This window comes from Astyanax mexicanus, chromosome 24 (assembly GCF_023375975.1).
Source record: "Astyanax mexicanus isolate ESR-SI-001 chromosome 24, AstMex3_surface, whole genome shotgun sequence".
Lineage (NCBI taxonomy): Eukaryota > Metazoa > Chordata > Actinopteri > Characiformes > Acestrorhamphidae > Astyanax > Astyanax mexicanus.
Genome location: NC_064431.1, coordinates 14,633,740 through 14,652,395, shown reverse-complemented (window position 1 = coordinate 14,652,395; position 18,656 = coordinate 14,633,740). Strand labels below are relative to the sequence as shown.

The following is an 18,656-nucleotide window of genomic DNA, read 5'->3' as shown; positions in this document are numbered from 1 at the left end:
TTGTCCACTGCCGCGCACAGCGAGTGAAAATGGAGGAGCTACTGAACTCGATGTCGTGTGACTGAGAAAGCTAAAAAAAAACTGGTCCTCCTGTTCCTCCTGGTCCTTCTGTTTTTCAATTGCGGTCCGGATGCAAGATATTTATCACTGAGTAGTGTGAGAAACTAATCCTGTCCGGAATTAATGTTGCTATTATGCTTTGCTTTTGATTTACACTACTTTACACTAACATAAAGAAACTGTGAACAGCATATCCTGTTTTGACAAGTTTGAGTCTACATTATTATCAGATTTGGCTCATGATAAAAAAAAGTCACGTTCCAAACAGTTTTTTGTTCAAGATTTTTTTTTTTATGATATGCCCTCCTAAAAATAACAGATGAACAATAATATTGTGTCTTTAGGTTGTTTTTTTGCTACTAATATGAATTAATAGCATAATGATATCGCAACTGTTAAAAGGCTAATTAACTTTTAGTATTTATAATAGTAAGACACTAAAATTGAATATAATAAGAAGATAGGGACATAAATAATAAAACACACAAAGCACAAACACTCCACATGTATTAAAGCAACAGCTTTTTATTTAAACCAGTACAGCCACAATACTTCACAACAAGACTCATCGCCTGCTGTTTTACATCGTATAAAACCCAGCACTGATGCCGAGGTTAACCGAGGTTCATTTTTTTTTTCTCCTTATGAAGTAATTTCATTTTATTTTCCCCAAATCAGCTCTTACACTTTTATGCTACAGTTTCCACAGATTGCTTTGTCACAAATGTGGGGCTTAATGATCTATTCATTCCATAAAATTGTGTCCATTTATTTCTTGTACAACTCAATTCTTACAATTCAAGTTTAAAATGTAACTCATACCGAAGTCAAAAAAGTTAACAGGGTTATGAATGCCCAATCCAAATCTCTGGACTCTGAAGAACTGTGGCCTCCAGTCTCATAGCACCAAAGTGCTAAACGCCGTATATAAAAAATATATGGCATTTTATTTGGACAGTCTTCTAAGCTTGCCGCTTGGATGAACGGCAGATTTCAACAAAAACCTTCATTTGTGAGCCTTCATAGGTCCAGGAAAGTCCATCAAAGTCCACAGGTTTAGGTTGGCCAATTCATTTTGTGCCCACTGTGGCTCACTGTGGATTTTTACAGACACCTATAGACAAAACAGTTTTAAGAGCATTTATTCTTCAAGTTAGCCAATAAAAACAAGGATAAAAATAAGGGTATTTAAGTTAGCACAAGCGGTATAAGCAGTAGCAATGCCCGTTTTTCAAATCAAGTGCAATCCTAGCAGTGTTACAACCAGCATGTCTCCGAGTACATGAAGAAAGTACACCACGCTCTGGTGCCTTCACCACGAGATCATCACACTCTCATTCCACTTCAAACACTTAAGGCTGGATACGATTAAGATTAAGCTCAGAACTGACCGGCTTCTTCCACCAATCTCATTTCTGTGTCGCAGTTACAGGCAGGGCTGGGTATCAGAATGTTCAAAAAGTGCTGATATTGGTTTCTTGCGCATTTTTACACCTGTTTTTTACAACGTTCATTCTGGTGATGTTTAGCTAAAGTTCTCCAGGAAAAGCAAGCAAGCAAGGTGTAAACAAATCAAACCACATTCATAGGTGGTAAAAGAGTCATTCCACATTTAATACAAGCAAAATGGAATAAGTTTGTGATCAGATTCTGTCAGGTAAACCGAAATCTTGGTGTTTTGTGGTGTAATTAGTCATCTAGCTCCACTAAACTTTGGGTTTCATCGGGTCGCACTGGGGGCATATTTAATTTTTATTTTTAGAGTTTGAACAGAATTTGGTAAGAGATCCAGATTCTGTCTAGGCAGAATAGGCAAGTGAATGCCAGGTGTAAACAGCCCCCTAATTTGAAACAGATTCGTTAATTCCATTTATATCCTGTTACACTATTTTAAATACAAAGATTTTTTTAAGTTTAGGTAGCGAGAAACAGTGCAGACTTGGGCCGGGGAAATGCACACGCATTGGCCCACTGATTCTTAGAAAATTGAGTTATATGATTATATATGATTAATGCAATTGGAGTATTGTATTTAAATAATTTGTATGCACTCAATATTTGGCAACCGAAATTCTTTGGGCGAAACGGTCAACAAAATGTTCAATAAACCACAAAGTTTTTGATTATGCAATCAAATCACAACCAGCTGGGATGTTTAAAAAAATAAAAAAATGGAGTTCTATATATATATACAGGTGCTGGTCAACGAATTAGAATAATTTGAAATAGTGCAATCATGAAATTCTTTGAATGCATTTTTTGTGCAGAAAGCAAATCAGGTGTTCACCGCACCTGTCCTACTCGTTAGACTAATCACAGAACTCGTTACCTGGAAAAAAGTTTGCTCAGCTGAGCTTTCCAAAAGGCCCATTTAGGCCATTTAACTGTGACACTGTTGTTTTATTGCTTTCTGCACAAAAAATGCATTCAAAGAATTTCATGATTGCACTATTTCAAATTATTCTAATTCGTTGACCAGCACCTGTATATATATATATATATATATATATATATATATATATATATATATATATATATATATATTTGTTTTTTTACATTTTTGTTAAATATCATGCAAAAACACATTTAGACTTATGTAAATAATGCAATAATAAAACATTTAAAATTGCAAATTTAATGAATCTCTATTGGATACCCAGCCCTGAGTAAAACTGTCCGGTATTTGTTGCTTTTAATTGATGCTAAACACAGACACATACGCAGACACATACACACACATTCACACAGACTTCTGCAATCTCACAGTCACTGATAAGTTAGATTGTTAGAAATTCAGTCGCCCTATATTTGGCTCTGATTAGGCTTCTTAAAAGGGCTGTTTTTTTGTTTTGTTTTTTGCATTTTTAATGCTTTAACTTGCTCTTTAGTGATTACAGTAGCTTTAATAGTTGTATGGTTGAACATTCTCCTGGTTCTGGAAACATCACCTTTTTTGTACGGCACACAACCACTCACACACTTCCACAGAGTCCAAAAGCAGCGAGGAGTTACATAGTTTTGCACTAAATATGAGATTTTAAATTGTTCACATTGTAAGCTAGCTATACGCCCAACAATATACTGACACATCGCATAGCAGAGGTAGGCAGAACACACATTTGTTTTATTAGTAGTATTATATGTAATATTGATGACTTTTTCCTTTATATATTAAGAACAAACTGGCAGAACTAAAAATGGCAATTAAAGGGGTCCAAGCGCAGTTTGAGATTACTGTCAGTTTGTCAGGTCACAAAACGAGCACATGCAAACTCCTCGCATGAAAGGCTACTCTTAATTTATAACATGTTTTCTTTTAAATTGACAGCAGAATTGCTACAAATGCTAAAATAAGCTTTTGAATGTTTTAATGTTTACGTAGGTCTATGCAGTTGGTGAAAGGCTTATGTGGACTTACTAATGCTACACTTTAAGAAAGTGTAACAGCTTAATATGCAGTACTAAAAGTATTTTTAAGATAGTGTTTTAAGATAACTTAAAACCTAACTAATGCATGGCTTGGTTGATAACATTGACTGATACTGCAATACTGTTATTAAAGAAAGAATATTACAGAAAATGTAAAAGATTGACAGTCATTCCTGAAGTTAGGCCTGAAGTGATGATAGCGTTATTAATTTACAATATATGCCCATGATGTTTTCTTTTTTTCTTTTACTTAGCAAGAAAACCCATTAATAGGAATGGGCCAGTAGGTCGACCTTATTTTAAAACAGTGGTTACGTATTATTTTTCATTTATTTCATATTTTCATTCCAAATTTTTGTGTCTGAATAATCTCAGTTAATCAAAAGTTCAATGCTCTTTAAAAGGTAGCCTTAAAAGAACAATAGTAGTGTTTATACTGTAACAATAAGTCCGGGAACAATATACTGTGATCACTGTTAAATCACTGCTAAACCAACTATTAGAGTACAAATTTAAAATATAAATGTCAATTTAAAATATCAGAACATATCAAATGTTTCACTTTAAAGCCCCGTAAAATCAGTCACAAATTCCACATATCGGATCTGTTAAGCTCTATTGTAGCGTCTGGAGGTACAGCATTCAAATCTCAGTTAGTTGAGTTTTATGTTATTATGTGGCAACGACGTAATGGCGTAAAAATACAAGGCACAGGAAATCGCTCCAGGACCCACGACCGAACATCCACACTCATCCTCCCGGAATCATACGCCGTCAGCCCTCGTTAAAGAAGACATTAATTAGCAGCAGTAACTACAGCGATTATAAAACAAACATCGGAACAAACGTTTTGATATGATGAGGTTTCCTGTGTGAGTTTGTGTACGTTATCTTTTCGATGTAAAGGGGAGAATCAGACACCAACATCAAATAAACAAACACTTAATAACTGATTTTTTTTTTCCTGATTTTTCTTTTTTTTGTTAGAAGTTCTTTTTTGTTTGTTTGTTTTTTTTTTACTTACAATCAGAGAGGTTTATTGCGATTTCACTGGAAAAAAAACAAATGCACAAAAAAGTACATACACAATCTAAGAGTCCTCTAAAGGTTCGGGGAAAAGTTGCGTAACTACTAAAGTTTTTTATATTATTAAATTATTATTCTCTCAGATCCCCTGTTCGACTAAATAGGCACTGTCTGCAGTCCACAGGGACCTCTGCGTAAACGCTTTGACTGTTCTACCTTAGACATTTATTTGAATATATTACCAACATTTAAAGATTTGTTTATTCAGTCATGCTGTTTTTTTAAACATTACACAAAGGGATAAAACCTGATTTAAACAGTTTAACCAAACTAAATTAAAACTGTACACAAAACTGCTTCGAAGACGCCTAACACAACAGAAATTGCATTTTCTTTTTAAATACAAAAAAAAAAAAAGAATATCTTTAATGCCAAAGCTTTAGCATGCACTTAAACACACTTGTAAAGCTGTTCCTATTTAATACAAATTGTAGGGAATAATAATAACAATCATTTTCTTTAATCGCTGCAAATATCATTACTGTACAGAAACTACAGACAGACTAAATTTCCTCAATGCTTCTTAAGCATTAATGTCAACTACAGGAATACTACAACATGCAGCCTAGACTAGACTATGGTCAGAAGGGCATTTTAAACAAAACACACTTTATAATAGAAATGGAAAATTGGGAAATATCCATTTGGGTCCATTAAATCAATCATCATAAGTTTTTTGGTAAAACGTCTTTTACAGTGTTAAATGAGATTTGATTTTATGCTGCTATCCATTGATCTCAGAAGTCGGAAGCTATTCTGGGAGGTCGGGAGCTTATTCATTTATCTCAGGATATCGGAGCTGGGAATGACATCAAACCCGATTCTAAGATTCTGATAATAGTACACAACTTCAAAACGTAAAAAGTGGTATAAAAAAATAAATAAATAAAAGTTTGGTTGGATTTGCATAAAACACTGTAAAAAGCTCAATACTAAACATTTTATTGGTGTAATTTATCTGCAGGGGCGAGACATGCCCCGTATCATCCATTCTAAACCCTGTTTGGGCAAAGTGCACAAAATACTGGATCTCAGAAAGCTGCAGGAGAAGTGAGGTGGGCTACTCAACAAAGGTAAGTATATTTAATCATGTTTTGAAAAGACGGCCCACAAATGAGTACGCAGGTCTGGTTCTGCTTTTGGCCTCTACTGGTTGTTCATTTTTATCATGTTTTATCATGTCTGTTTATACAAGTCTTTTTTAAAATCAAGATAAAAGATACTTGGCAAATACATATTTGTGAGATTTTTAAAAGCTAAAGCAGATTTTCTGAAGCTAAAGCAGACCTACTAAATGATTGAGTTTGTGTATGGCTCCACCTCTGGCAAATTTGACATGATCGACATTTCTGGCTTCATTTCTATAGAACCAAAGGGAATGGAACCATTTTGTCCATTATTTAAACAGTCACTGGTGTATGATATGTTTTGAAGCATTAGATTTCTAAAAGGTGAAGAAAACTGTACAGCTCTAGCTAAAGGCCTTATATTTTTCTATTTCTATATTTTATTTCCCGTTTTTAATTTATAACAATAAAAAGACAACTCACACAAAACTGCACAGCACTATTTGCTTTTTGTCTCTACGGATGATTCTGAACTTCACTTTTATTTCAGGTATTGAGACACTAGATATACTCTATACTAACCAATAGGTGCTACTTATCTAAACATTTAAGGAACAAACCTGAAACTATCTGAGGTACCATCTCCCACCAGCTGAATAGAACACAGTTCCCGAAGGTTTATATGAACTCGTAGGAGGTAACAACTTTGGTGCATGCGTACCTAAACGTTAACTCTTTGGGTTCAAATGGACATGTTGGTGTTTCCTTCAAATCCAGTTATACCCATCATCTACCACAGTGATTTTTATAACACAAAAATTTCATCTAAAACAGAGATGGAATTTTTAAATTTAGGATCTTCTAAAGATCTTGAGCAAAAATATTGGGCACCAGCATTCAAATGACATGATTGATTTTTTAAATGTAAATAATTGAATAAATCTATTTAACCGAAAAATATTGAAAAGAATTGAATAAAGTTATCCAAAAGCAGAGCAGAGTGTAAGACTGGTGGAGGAGAACATGCCAAGATGCATGAAAACTGTGATTAAAAACCAGAGTTATTCGACCAAATACTGATTTCTGAACTCTTAAAAATTTATGAATATGAACTTGTTTTCTATGCATTATTTCAGGTCTGAAAGCTCTGCATCTTTTTTTTTATTTCAGCCATTTCTGATTTTCTGCAAACAAATGCTCTAAATGACAATATTTTTATTTGGAATTTGATAGAAATGTCTGTAGTTTAAAATATATATATATATAATTTTAGTTGAGGAAATACACAATAACCATATGAAAATAAGCAAAAGTGTAGATGTGTGTCTTTAGTAAATAATGTAACATTAACTCCAAACAACAAGATTAGGGGTGCCCAAACTTCTGCATATTCCTCTTAAATACAGATAAAGATACTCCACAGTCTTAGGTGAAAATTTCATGTTGCATAAAATGAAGTGAAATGCACATTGAGCTCCTTCTATGCACCAAAACGCACGGACACATTGCTACTAATTCATTAATAATGTCAGCTAATGATCAGCGCTGAGGTGAATGTGTGTTTCCAACTAATCAAGCAATGCCATTTATTTCTGTGCAATATTCCTGGACAGCATCAAATATTAGAATAAACCAAATAAATGTAATGTCAGTGGTCAGTGAGAGTGTCTACCTGCAATTACCTCTATATAAACATAGAATACCAAAACCAAATCAACATGAAGTCAGTGTCTAATTGTAATCAATTCAAGTATACCATTAGAATACTAAAACCTAATAAACATAGTTAGTGATGAGTCAGTAAGTATTTCAGTATATATATATATATATATATATATATATATATATATATATATATATATATATATATATATATATATATATATATATATATATATATATATATTCTGGAAAAATTATACTATACATGCATGTTAGCATCTATAAAAGACAACACGTCATGTACTGTGTATCAGTACAAGAAAGGGTACGACAATAGGGATAAAAAAAAAAAAGGATTACATTTTTATTTTTAAAATAGACAAGGTTGAAATGGTCTGAGGCTAAGTGTAGACATTTAGGACACTGTGTTTATTATTTTATTAATAATAAGAATGACTAAAGATACAAAAATGCACAATGCTAGTTCAATAATTCAGTCGGATTGCACAGTAAGAACTTGAGCATCTGGCTTTGCAACTTTGCAGCCATTGTTTTTATTTATTTTGAAGCATTATTATAGTAAAACCACAGATTTAGCAATGTAAAGCCACCGCATAGTCACATATGCCAAATACAGTACAGTACTGTTAAGTGTTGTTTTATATATCTTATATATTTTCCCCCATAATAGACACAAAGCTTTCATCACAAGCATTTAGGAATCAGGAATTTAGCAGCCATATCTGATGCACGATGAAAGCACAGTAAGTACAATGCTGTTATATTTCTATTATATGTTGTAAAATCGTAGTTTTGTTTAAATATTTTTTGTAAAAGGCTGATAATTTGAAACATACACTTTGATTATCCTTATAGGGAAGGACATTTCTATGGAGCTTAAAACCTGACATAAGTATCTGAATTCAATTTTTTGGAAATTTTAAATCTACCCAACTTGACAAACTTAATTTATTTAGTACTGTAATTCATACATTTGAATTTAATGCTTTTGTGGTGGTGAAATTTATTGTTGAAAAAAATGTACATTTCCTAAATTTAAAAAAAAATCTATAAATTAAAAAAATCTATAAATTAAACTCAATTTAACAGGAGTCCTTTAACCTAGATCCTAAAATTTGTATTTCTGAACCAAACATATAAATTCAGGGATTATTATTTTATTTAAATCTGAAAATCATGTGTTATTTTGAAATATATTCACCACCTCACTTCAACTTCACCACAAAGTTTATCAGACGAACATTGACGGCAGATATTTACGTCAGCTCTTAAGCTCCACACATTTCTACTTATGGTGGTACAGTACAGCTCTGAATCAGTAAATAGTCACAGACACAACACACACAATTCAATTCAAACACAGTAACTTTAACTGGAACTTTAACAGTGAAACATCGCACTGTAAACCCATCGCTGATCAGGTTGAGCCGTCTGCGCTGTACCTTTACGTTTAAGGCATATTCCAGGGAGATTTCATCCAAAATAGAAAAACGAGACTCCTATTGCCTTAAACTAAGTCTTCAAGTAAAGTGGGACACTGATGTCCGTGGAGGTAAGTGGAAGGATGCTTCCCGAAAAGAACATCGATGATGTCGCTTATAAAAGACAGCCCTGACAATTCAACCTTTTTGAAATCAAGTATTGAAGGGATACTTTAGTGTTTACTGTAAACTTTTCCTACGTCACAAATCTCAATAAACTAATGTAATAAACGAAAAGTGGTAGAAACTCTGCTCTATACTTTTTTTATTTATATTTTGGGTAACACTTGACAATAAGGGTCATAAATAACAGTACTTACAACCTTAATAAACATTATTAAATGTTTAAGTAATCTCTCAACTAATTATTGACAAAATTCCTTAAGAATGATGTAAATAATAAAGAATTGAGAAATTAGTTTAAAAAAATAATAATGATAATGTCTTAACTAGTGTTAATAGTATGTGTCGTAAATACTGTTAAATAATGTACCACTATTGTAAGGAGTTAGCAAATTGTAGCTGCATTCCATTTTTCTCTGATTTCACAACTAGGGTCACATATTTTGTTGACTGTGTTCCAGTTAAAGCAGCAGTTTTGGGAATTTAGGGATGTAGCGACCTCACTGGTGAGGATGTGTAAATGCACAGATCATATGGAAGAGTGCTTTTATTGCAGGTTAATGAATAAATAAATTACTGTGTGAAATGTTGTGTTTTTTGAGTAAATTATTTGTTCATTTTGGTCATTTCTGAAATACTGTCAAAATGAGGAGAGCAATTACATCCAACAAACCTACCAGACCACTCTGTTTTTAGAATGAATATATTAAAATATTTTGTGTAGTAAATATTTTTAGGGACTGCTGCTTTAAACAAACATTAAAATTTTTCGCATCCAAACAATGTGGAAAAATATCCAGATAGAAGTTGGACGGTACTAGTACCATGTGTACAACTGATTTAATGATAGTGATATTAGAAGTGAAAAACTGTATAACACTACTGCTTTTACTGCTGCTGATGTGCAGGCCCTTGTCCTAGATTCTGAACATGTAAATTTGTTTCTTTCCAAGAAATAATTTCAACTTGTGGGCGATTCAGCTGAAATTTCCTACCTGAAACATCAGAGTTAAAATGGAATGCAGCGTTAGTAAGTTAGAATTGTAAGCTCATGCCCTCCTAAGAGAATCATGGGAAATATAACAGATCTACATTTCAGAACACTAATGAAGTTTTCACTAATTTCTTGGTCTGTGCTCCAGAGCTTTGTAACGTACGCATTTTTAGCATTTCTAGCGTTTTAATAGAATGCTGACTGCTACTAGTAGTATTGTGCAATTCTACTCTCTCACTCTCTCGTCCTGGCCCAGCTGCCATATTGCTTTTTCACAATCGGCCATTCAGTCTTCATACTTTATACAATCTCATACTAAAAATATTGATCATTTTGAGCTGAGTCGATGACCTTCACCTCAAGACCTATAACTAAACAGAGATTAAGGCGTTGTCACACCTAGAGTCGGTTTGTTCTGGTCCAAATCAGATAACTAGTTTGAAAAATTGGTTTGGGTTGAGTCTGGTTTGGTCTGGGTTGGGTTTGGTACTGGTTTAAGTTGGGTTAGGTCTGGCTTGAACTGAGTTGGGTCTGGTTTGGTTTTGGTTTGAGTTGGGGTCAGGTCTGGTTTGAATTGAGTTCGGTCTGGTTTAGGTCCGGTTTGAGTTGGGTTGGGTTAGATTTAAGCATGGTTTCAGTTGGGTTGGTCTGGTTTGAGTTGGGTTGGGTCTGGTACAAGTTTGGTTTAGGTCTGATTTGTGTTGGTTTGGGTCTGCTTTAGGTCTGGTTTCATTTGGGTTAGGTCTGGTTTAGGTCTGGTTTCAGTTCGGTTGGGTTGGGTTTAAGCCAGGTTTGAGTTGGGTTGGTCTGATTTAGGTCTGGTTTCAGTTGGGTTGGTCTGGTTTAGGTCTGGGTTGGGTTTGGTTCTGGTTTAAGTTGGGTTTGGTCTGGCTTGAATTGAGTTGGGTCTGGTTTGGTTTTGGTTTGAGTTGGGGTCAGGTCTGGTTTGAATTGAGTTTGGTCTGGTTTGGGTCTGAATTGAGCTTGGTCTGGTTTAAGCTGGGTTGGGCCTGGTTTGGGTTAGGTCTGGTTTGAGTTGGGTCAGGTCTGGTATAAGTGTGGTTTAGGTCTGATTTGAGTTGATTTGGATCTGGTTTAAGTCTGGTTTCAGTTGAGTCGGGTCTGGGTTTGGTTTGGTCTGGTTTGAGTTGGTTTGGGGTGGATTAAATTGGGCTGAAATGCCAAATTAGTAGTTTAGCTCAAACCCGTAGAGTACAGCTGATAGTCAGGTTGGATCAATGTCAGACAGATTGTGGATGATCTCGCCACAAATGAACTGGGGGGACAACACCAAGACCACTTCCTCTTATGCAAATTGGTTCTCAGTGCAGTTGTTTTGGTCTGCAACTGATATTTAGTGATTGATGCAATTTGTTTGGACAGGTGTGAATGCACTAAAGATGAAAAAGGACCAGAGTCTGATTTATCCAGATTTAAAATTCAGGTGTGAAAACGCCCCTATTTTTCTGCAACTTTAAGGTTCCTCTGGGCCATTTAATCCACTCCAGGGTGTTAAAAACACTGAGGCATGACCTCCCGCCTTGTGATCTGTGCCAAAAGTGCTTAACTGCCTTTACAGAAAGCTTGACTAGACAATGTCAAGCTCCAAACAAAAAAATCAGAACAGACTCAGACTTGTATGGCACTTGCAGGTTTCTATAATAACACATGAGGTGTCATTAATTAAGGTCAACCGTTTCTGACATGCAACAATATACATTCCTGTACAGGGAAACGGCAAGGAGAGGACACCGTATACAACAAAAAATAAAAATAAAATAAAAGACAACTGTAATGCATCCCCTACGAGCAAAACAATATTGATGCGAACACACACACAGACACAATAGCAGGTGGTTTTAGTAGGCAGGTGGTTTCAGAAAAGGTATTTACAGCCTGGTGGAGAAACCGACCAACCTGGACTCCGCCCTGAGCGTCACGAGGACATTTCTCAACACCCTGCAGTGGGTTATACCAAGAGGACCTCAATATAAACTAATAAAAATATAAACTAGAAAATAAAAGTAGAAATGTGCATCTGCTAAAAGGAGTGAGGACTTTTACAGAAATATATGCAGTTCTCCATATCAATCCAGCATTTTTACCTTAATCTCCATCTGCTGCATCTGTAACATCTAATCAGATTCTATAATAAACAAACTGTAAGGTTTTAGTTTAGCAGAATTATACTCATTTTATATACAGCTATTAAAAAAAAAAAAAAAAAAAAGACCACTTAAAAAAAGATGCATTTCTTTGATTTTACCAAATTGAAAACCTCTGGAATATAATCAAGAGGAAGATGGATGATCACAAGCCATCAAACTTGATACTAAACTGCTTGAATTTTTGCACCAGGAGTGGCATAAATTTATCCAAAAGCAACGTGTAAGAATAGTGGAGGAGAACATGCCAAGATGCATAAAAACTGTAATTAGATTTGAACTTCGGCGCTCTCTCCCCATATCACTTGTAATTTTGGTCAGCACAAGGTGTCTGTAAGCTGATGTATCAGAGCTGAGTCGTGAGCTATCCTCAGAGTGCCACTGCACCTACTCGGTGATGCTACATCAGCAGCAGTTCAAAAAGTGTGCGCTACTCTTCCCCTCCTGGTGTTGAAGCATTAATAGTGATGAGGGGTCCAGTTGAGTAAGCGTAAACTAAAGAAACTAGAACTAAGTTCCACTTTATGGAACTCTATATTCAATAGGAACAGACTGTACTCTACAGCTGCAGCAGATATTGATTAGGCAAAAAAAAAAAGTGTAACTAGGAAGCATTCTTTATTTAATGCACTAATTAATAAAAGAATTCTGGTTGTTAGTGATGAATCACCTGTAGGTGACAGTGCAATTACAGCCACAGCTCCCAGTTCAGTTCAGTCTAAAACGTACATTCACTTTAATATCAGCAGATTTCCTGTATATGAATATGGCTCAGTGGAGATGTCTGTAGATCCGCATCTACATTTCTACATATTTTCTTTTTCTCCATTTAGGTTTCTTTTTTTTTTTTAATCTGTTATGCCCTTGCTCTGTTTGGCAACTCATTAAAGGCAGTGCAAATAGAGTTTCAGTCTGAAATATATATATATATTGTGCTACGCACGTGGGCTAGTGAGCTAAGCCAGCTGCACCGCTACCCTTTACTGATCCCCAAATAAAGAAAGAGTGATATAGACACACACACCCTTCTCTTACAATTGTTCATACACACACGAGCGCACACACGAGCGCACACACGCGTGCACACACGCGCGCACACACGCGCGCACACACACACGCACACGGACATACACAAACACAGAGTATGACAAGAATATCCAAGTCTCTCTCTCTCTCTCTCTCTAACCTCAACATTACAACCCCAAAGGATAAGTTACAACTAATAAAAGCCAAAAAAACAAAACAAAAAATAAAATAAAATAATACAATATGCCTACGCAAACACACATACGTATTGATATATTCAAGATACAAAAGTGCGTATTCATAAATAAGTGCTTTGGGTCAGTGTAGAGAGGAAATTCCGTTGCGTTTATAAAGAGAAACCAGAAAACAAAACTTCGTAGCTCATCTACGATACGAAGCACTGATACATGTAATAACTTGAATAACTTTTTCGGTTCTTTCTATCAGCCTTTTACTCTTACCCATCAAAGCACTTCAAAAGGTTTCATGAGATAACGTAGAAGAACCATTTTAAGTTCCATAAGAACTTCATACAATAATTCAAATATGTAAATGTGAGCCATAGGTGAGTAAAAGTTCAATGATTTTTGTTAAATAGTAATTGACTTATATGTTATAATTCATAAAACTGTTAAACATGGTGGCGGGTGTGGGGGGTTTACAGATTTTTCAGCATGCATGTGGATGCTTTCATTATGGAAGCTAATGTGGTTCTTCTACTTTGAGCATCAAGCAAGAAAACCTTTTGAAGTAGCCTTTGAAGTGTTCAAGAGTTTAGGGCTGGAAATAAACAGCCACTGTCTGCTGGATGTACAAAAAGTTGTACCTGCAGATAGAGAGTTTATAATATCTGCCCTAAATGTGTAATATAGATCATATCCGCACAGTTTCTCACAGTCTGTGGATGATGGATTTAAAGCAAAGACACTGTAATTAAGCCCTAACTGCAGACTATTAAAACTGCATGCTCAAATAAATGCAAAAATACAAGTTCCAATAAATATCTCCTTTCTCAGATGGTAATATTAACGAATAGCTTATTCAGCGCGCGTTTAATGGACAACCATATAAAAAGGCTTACGGAGGGTAATGATGATTATTGTTCAGGTGGCTTAATACAATCATCTTTGAGCACATATGTGAAGAACAGCAGTGACTGGAAAAAGATGTTGACTCTTTTTTATGTTAAAAAAAAGCCATATATCAGGTGTTGGCAAAAATATATATATATATTTTAATGTATCATGATATTTATTATGATACATTTTTTGTTTTGTTTTAAAATTCTTAAGATTTACATGAGACGATATAAATTAACGTAAATCCCCATTTCTTTCATTTCGTCTTAAAATTATGCCAATAAATTTGGAAATGCTTAGAAATGTTAACATTTAAATAAAATTTAACTTTTATTAAACAGTGATTTCTTTTCCTTTGTCTGCAAAATTAGTTTTGATTTAGGAGGGTTTTTCTGAGTGACAGCAACAATTATACATTGAGTTTTGCCTCATAAAACTAAAAAGGCTGGGTCTATCAGAACTTCAGAAAGCTGTCGAATATATCGAATATAATGAGGTTAAATTACCTGATATTCATACAAATAAAAAAAAAGTAACTTTCCTCACAGACAAACCGCTTCTGAACAGGAAGAGGAAATGAGATTTGGGGGCAGGATCTTAGAAAAGCCCTTTAAGTACAGTATATTGTATAGTTGTGTTTTAGGATAACATGAGAGGAAAGCCAAAGCACCCATACTAACAATATGTGAGATTTATTATCTGCACGAGAAATAAATAATAATGTGTTCATTATTAAAGCATTCGGTTATAAAACAAAAGCCCTTCAAATACTGATTGTCAATAAAAATGAAAAAAAAAATATATATATACAAGCCATACTACTCTCTCCAATTAATCATATGTGACGATATAGCTGTACACAGTGTTGCTGCGGTAGAAATATATGTGCACCACATACACAAATTAAAGCACAAAGACGTCACACATTATCCTCAAAACAAAAATACTGCAGAAGGCTAAATTAAGTAAAAAAAGATTAAATAAAGACAAATAAAGAGGAGAGCACTAGAAATGGTTAAGCCAACACACCAGCACACACACTTAGGTACAATCCCATTTCACCCTTTGACCACTTAGCCACTTAGCCCTTCCCCTCTGTTGTGTGCGCTCATGTCTAGGGTTAAGGCGTCCCGTTTCTTGTTAGTCTGGAGGGGGAGGGGGAAGAGTTAGGGCTACAAGACACTTTTTTTAAGTGGAGAGGGTTAACCAGTAGCTGCTAGCTTTCTGAACTGTAGCGCTCCAATGCTATAGCTATATCTGTTATGGGTGCTTACAGGGTAGTACTAATTCGTCTTAGGGTGGAGGATTTCACCCCTTCCCTTTGTAAATCCATTCCAAATGCAAGGGCTACACTCAAAAACAAGGGTTTTAGGGTACAAAAGAGAAATGGGATTGGGCCTTAAACACACAGGGGTGGAACAATCCAGACAGACAAAGGGATTAACATTGACATTAACATTAAATCTGGTTCCGACAACATGAGTCCAAAAAAGTTGTTCAAGCTGTAACAGCTGGGTTCCTCTTTAGATAAATCGGCTCAAAATGCCTCATTTGTGTTTCAATTTTTGTTGTCAGTTTTTGATAAAACAAATGAGCTGAGCTTATTCCTTTAAAACACTAGCATACAAACTTTGACAGCTTGACCGTTAAGGTTAGTCACTGCTTAAAGGCCAATTTATACTTCTGCATCGGACCTATGCCGTAGTCTATGTACAGCCTGTATATTTATACTTCTGTGTACGTGACACTGCATCGATACCCATTTTAAACCATAAAGGCGGGAAGATGTGGGCGGGAACACAAGGCTCAGCAGACCAATCACAGCTGCTGCTGCTGTCTGCGACGCTTAGTTACATTTCTGGAGAGGTGTAAAAAGGATGAAAAAGACTAAAAGAATAAAATTAGTTAACTTTTTTCCTTCATACAAAAATATGTTAAGGGTCAGCAATAGAACAGTATTTTTAAAGCATAAACGTTTTATTATTGTGGTATATTGTAAATAACTGCTGTCACACTAAAAACTTCAAAATCTCCATGTTTGCAGTTTAGTTACAAATGCAAATCTGCAATTTAAAATCAAGCCAATACATTTGGAAATGCTTAAAAATAACTTTTAATATTTTGTTGCCTTAAATTTTATTAAACATAGCTGATATTTTTTTGAGACACCATGAACCATGAACACCACATGGATTTTTCATATAATCGACTATAATGAGGTATAATGACCTATTCATACAAATACATGGGTGCGTGTTGGGCAACGCTTGGGGGACGCGGCTACACGCATGATACACATAAGCTACAGTGTAGGTTTAATGCAGAAGTATAAATTGGCCTCAAGTGTAAAAATGGTAAGCCCCTTCCTTAGTGGAATCATTTCTAATATTTTTCTTTTAAATGAAACATTATACTCAGAAATCCAAAGCAATTGTGAGGTAATGCGTAATAAAACTGTGCTATGTGCAATTATTGTTCTAAAAAAAAAAAAAAAGTATTTCAAATAATACAAAATATCAAATAAAAATATATATTAAAATAAGCATGAAAAAGGCAGTCCAAATATTTCCTGAATGAGGAAAGTAAACTTGTGCCCAGACTGGCTTTCAAACATATTAGCCAATCACAGATTATACATCAGATATCAATAAACCAATGAGTTCATCTCACCTCTTCTCTCCAAATTAACTGCAAGTATATTTATAGTATGTGTGCTTTGTTGCTTTCCTCTTGTAACCTAACCCAAAATAATGTTCTTGTAATAAAGGAGGGGGGAGCAGACGAGTGTCAGAGGTAAAGAAGAAAGAGACAAGGAGGGTTAAAAGACAGGTGTATAACCCTGTTACTCGCATGGTCTGATCAGCACAGGCACCGCACAGAATTCTGGAATTATCCAGAATGTTTTTTTGTTTTTTATCTGAGAAACAAAAAGAACAAAAAAAGAAAAAAGAAAGAAAGAAAATATTGAACAGTCGTTTAAAGAGACACTTAAGCCTGACCAGGAAAACTGCCCTTTGAATAAAAGTGGAAGGAGCTTATGAAGCATCTTACAAAACAAACTAATATATTTCATATCTATGTTGTGTCCAAAACAAGCGATAATGAACACTCTAAAAAGTAGCCAATTAGTATTCTTAATCCGTATATATCGCTGTGACGATTAACTAAAGGTTAGTTGAACTGAAGAGTTGCAAATGTGGCAGAACAAAATGTTCAACTTTTCCCACTAGGGGGCCGCACTAACCCGGTCTGATTTAGCAAAACAAAAACGGGCTGTATCCCAAACCGCACAGTACTGCACTATTTTGGAAGAGCATTTATGAATTGCAGTTATTAATGCAGTAAATACAGAAGTGTGTGCTCCATTATGTTAGACTAACCACATAAATGTCAATGTTTAACTTGAAATTAAATGCAGTGTTCCTAGTCAGGCTGCAGCTTCCCTTTAATATTTAAGATGTATTCAGTAATGTGCAAATAAAAAAAAAAAGTGCAAATAAAAAAAAAAAATAAAAAAAAATAAAAAGCAATTTGGTATTGCTGCGATGGTTCCACGTACAGTCAAACCCATGTAAACCCCCCCCAAACACGGCTACAGTCGCTCCTGATCTGCAGAACAACTCGAAATTAAACGGATTTATATGAGCTGGGGTTAATATTTGCATATACAACAAGTTTGACTGCACAATTAAAGGAAATACTTGCGCAAAACAAACATACATACACACACGCACACACACGCTAGCATAATGCTAACATAATGCTAGCACATGGTAGTACATTCCTGCCCTTATATAGTGTGTGTGTGTTGGTTATATAGGTGTTTATGCAGATTCTAAGAATCTGCCAGGGTGACAGTTTAAGGAAAAAAGTGCATCAGCACATCATGGTAAGGGGTGGAAGAGGGGCGTGGCCTGCTAGGGGTACGTGCGTATGTATGTGTGTGTGTGTGTGTGTGTGTGTGTTAAAGAGTGTGTACTTCTCAATCGGTGAGGCAGCTGTCCAGCCCTACAGTGGCGTGACGCTCCTTGGAATAGCTGTGCCGTAGGCTGCCGTTGGGCAGGGGGTGGCGAGTGGCGATGATGCCACAGTGCTTTAACAGATTGAGGCTGTAGGTGGCGCCAGCGGTGGGGTCTTTGGAAGGAAAAGGCTTCATGGTAGAGAGGATGAGAGCCAGGCAGTCCGCCACGTCTTTGTTTGGCGCACAGGCTAGAGCAGGGGTGTGACCTGAGGTTAAATAAATAAATAAATAAATACTGTATATATAAATACTGCTTAATTTTTTCCAACTTTATTTCAAAGTGACATTAAACCAAACTTTCACAAATGAGAATTACTACCTTTTAGTGCAGCAATATATATGTATCTAATAAAAACAGATGAGTTTTGAATTTTTTCAAAATAACAATGCATTACTATTGTTCAGCTCTCATGAGTTCAATAACGTAAAGCCTGTCGCAAAC

The 18,656-nt window shown here is 35.3% G+C and overlaps 1 protein-coding gene across 2 annotated transcripts in view; it reads right to left on the bottom strand.

Annotated features, from left to right (window-relative positions):
- Window positions 1–565: 565 nt before the first annotated feature.
- Window positions 566–18,656, bottom strand: part of LOC103040222 (serine/threonine-protein phosphatase 6 regulatory ankyrin repeat subunit C) — a 42,883-nt gene continuing 24,792 nt past the window's right edge. The window contains exons 28-29 of one of the 2 annotated variants that reach the window (XM_007248314.4): window positions 18,173–18,420; window positions 566–1,174 (exon numbers count right to left, since the gene is read on the bottom strand). In XM_007248314.4, the coding sequence (XP_007248376.3) occupies window positions 18,176–18,420 (245 nt within the window). In that variant the 3' untranslated portion in view covers window positions 566–1,174; window positions 18,173–18,175. Of the gene's footprint in view, window positions 1,175–17,706; window positions 18,421–18,656 lie in introns of those variants that run through there. The other variant, XM_049471458.1, reaches the window with a different exon arrangement.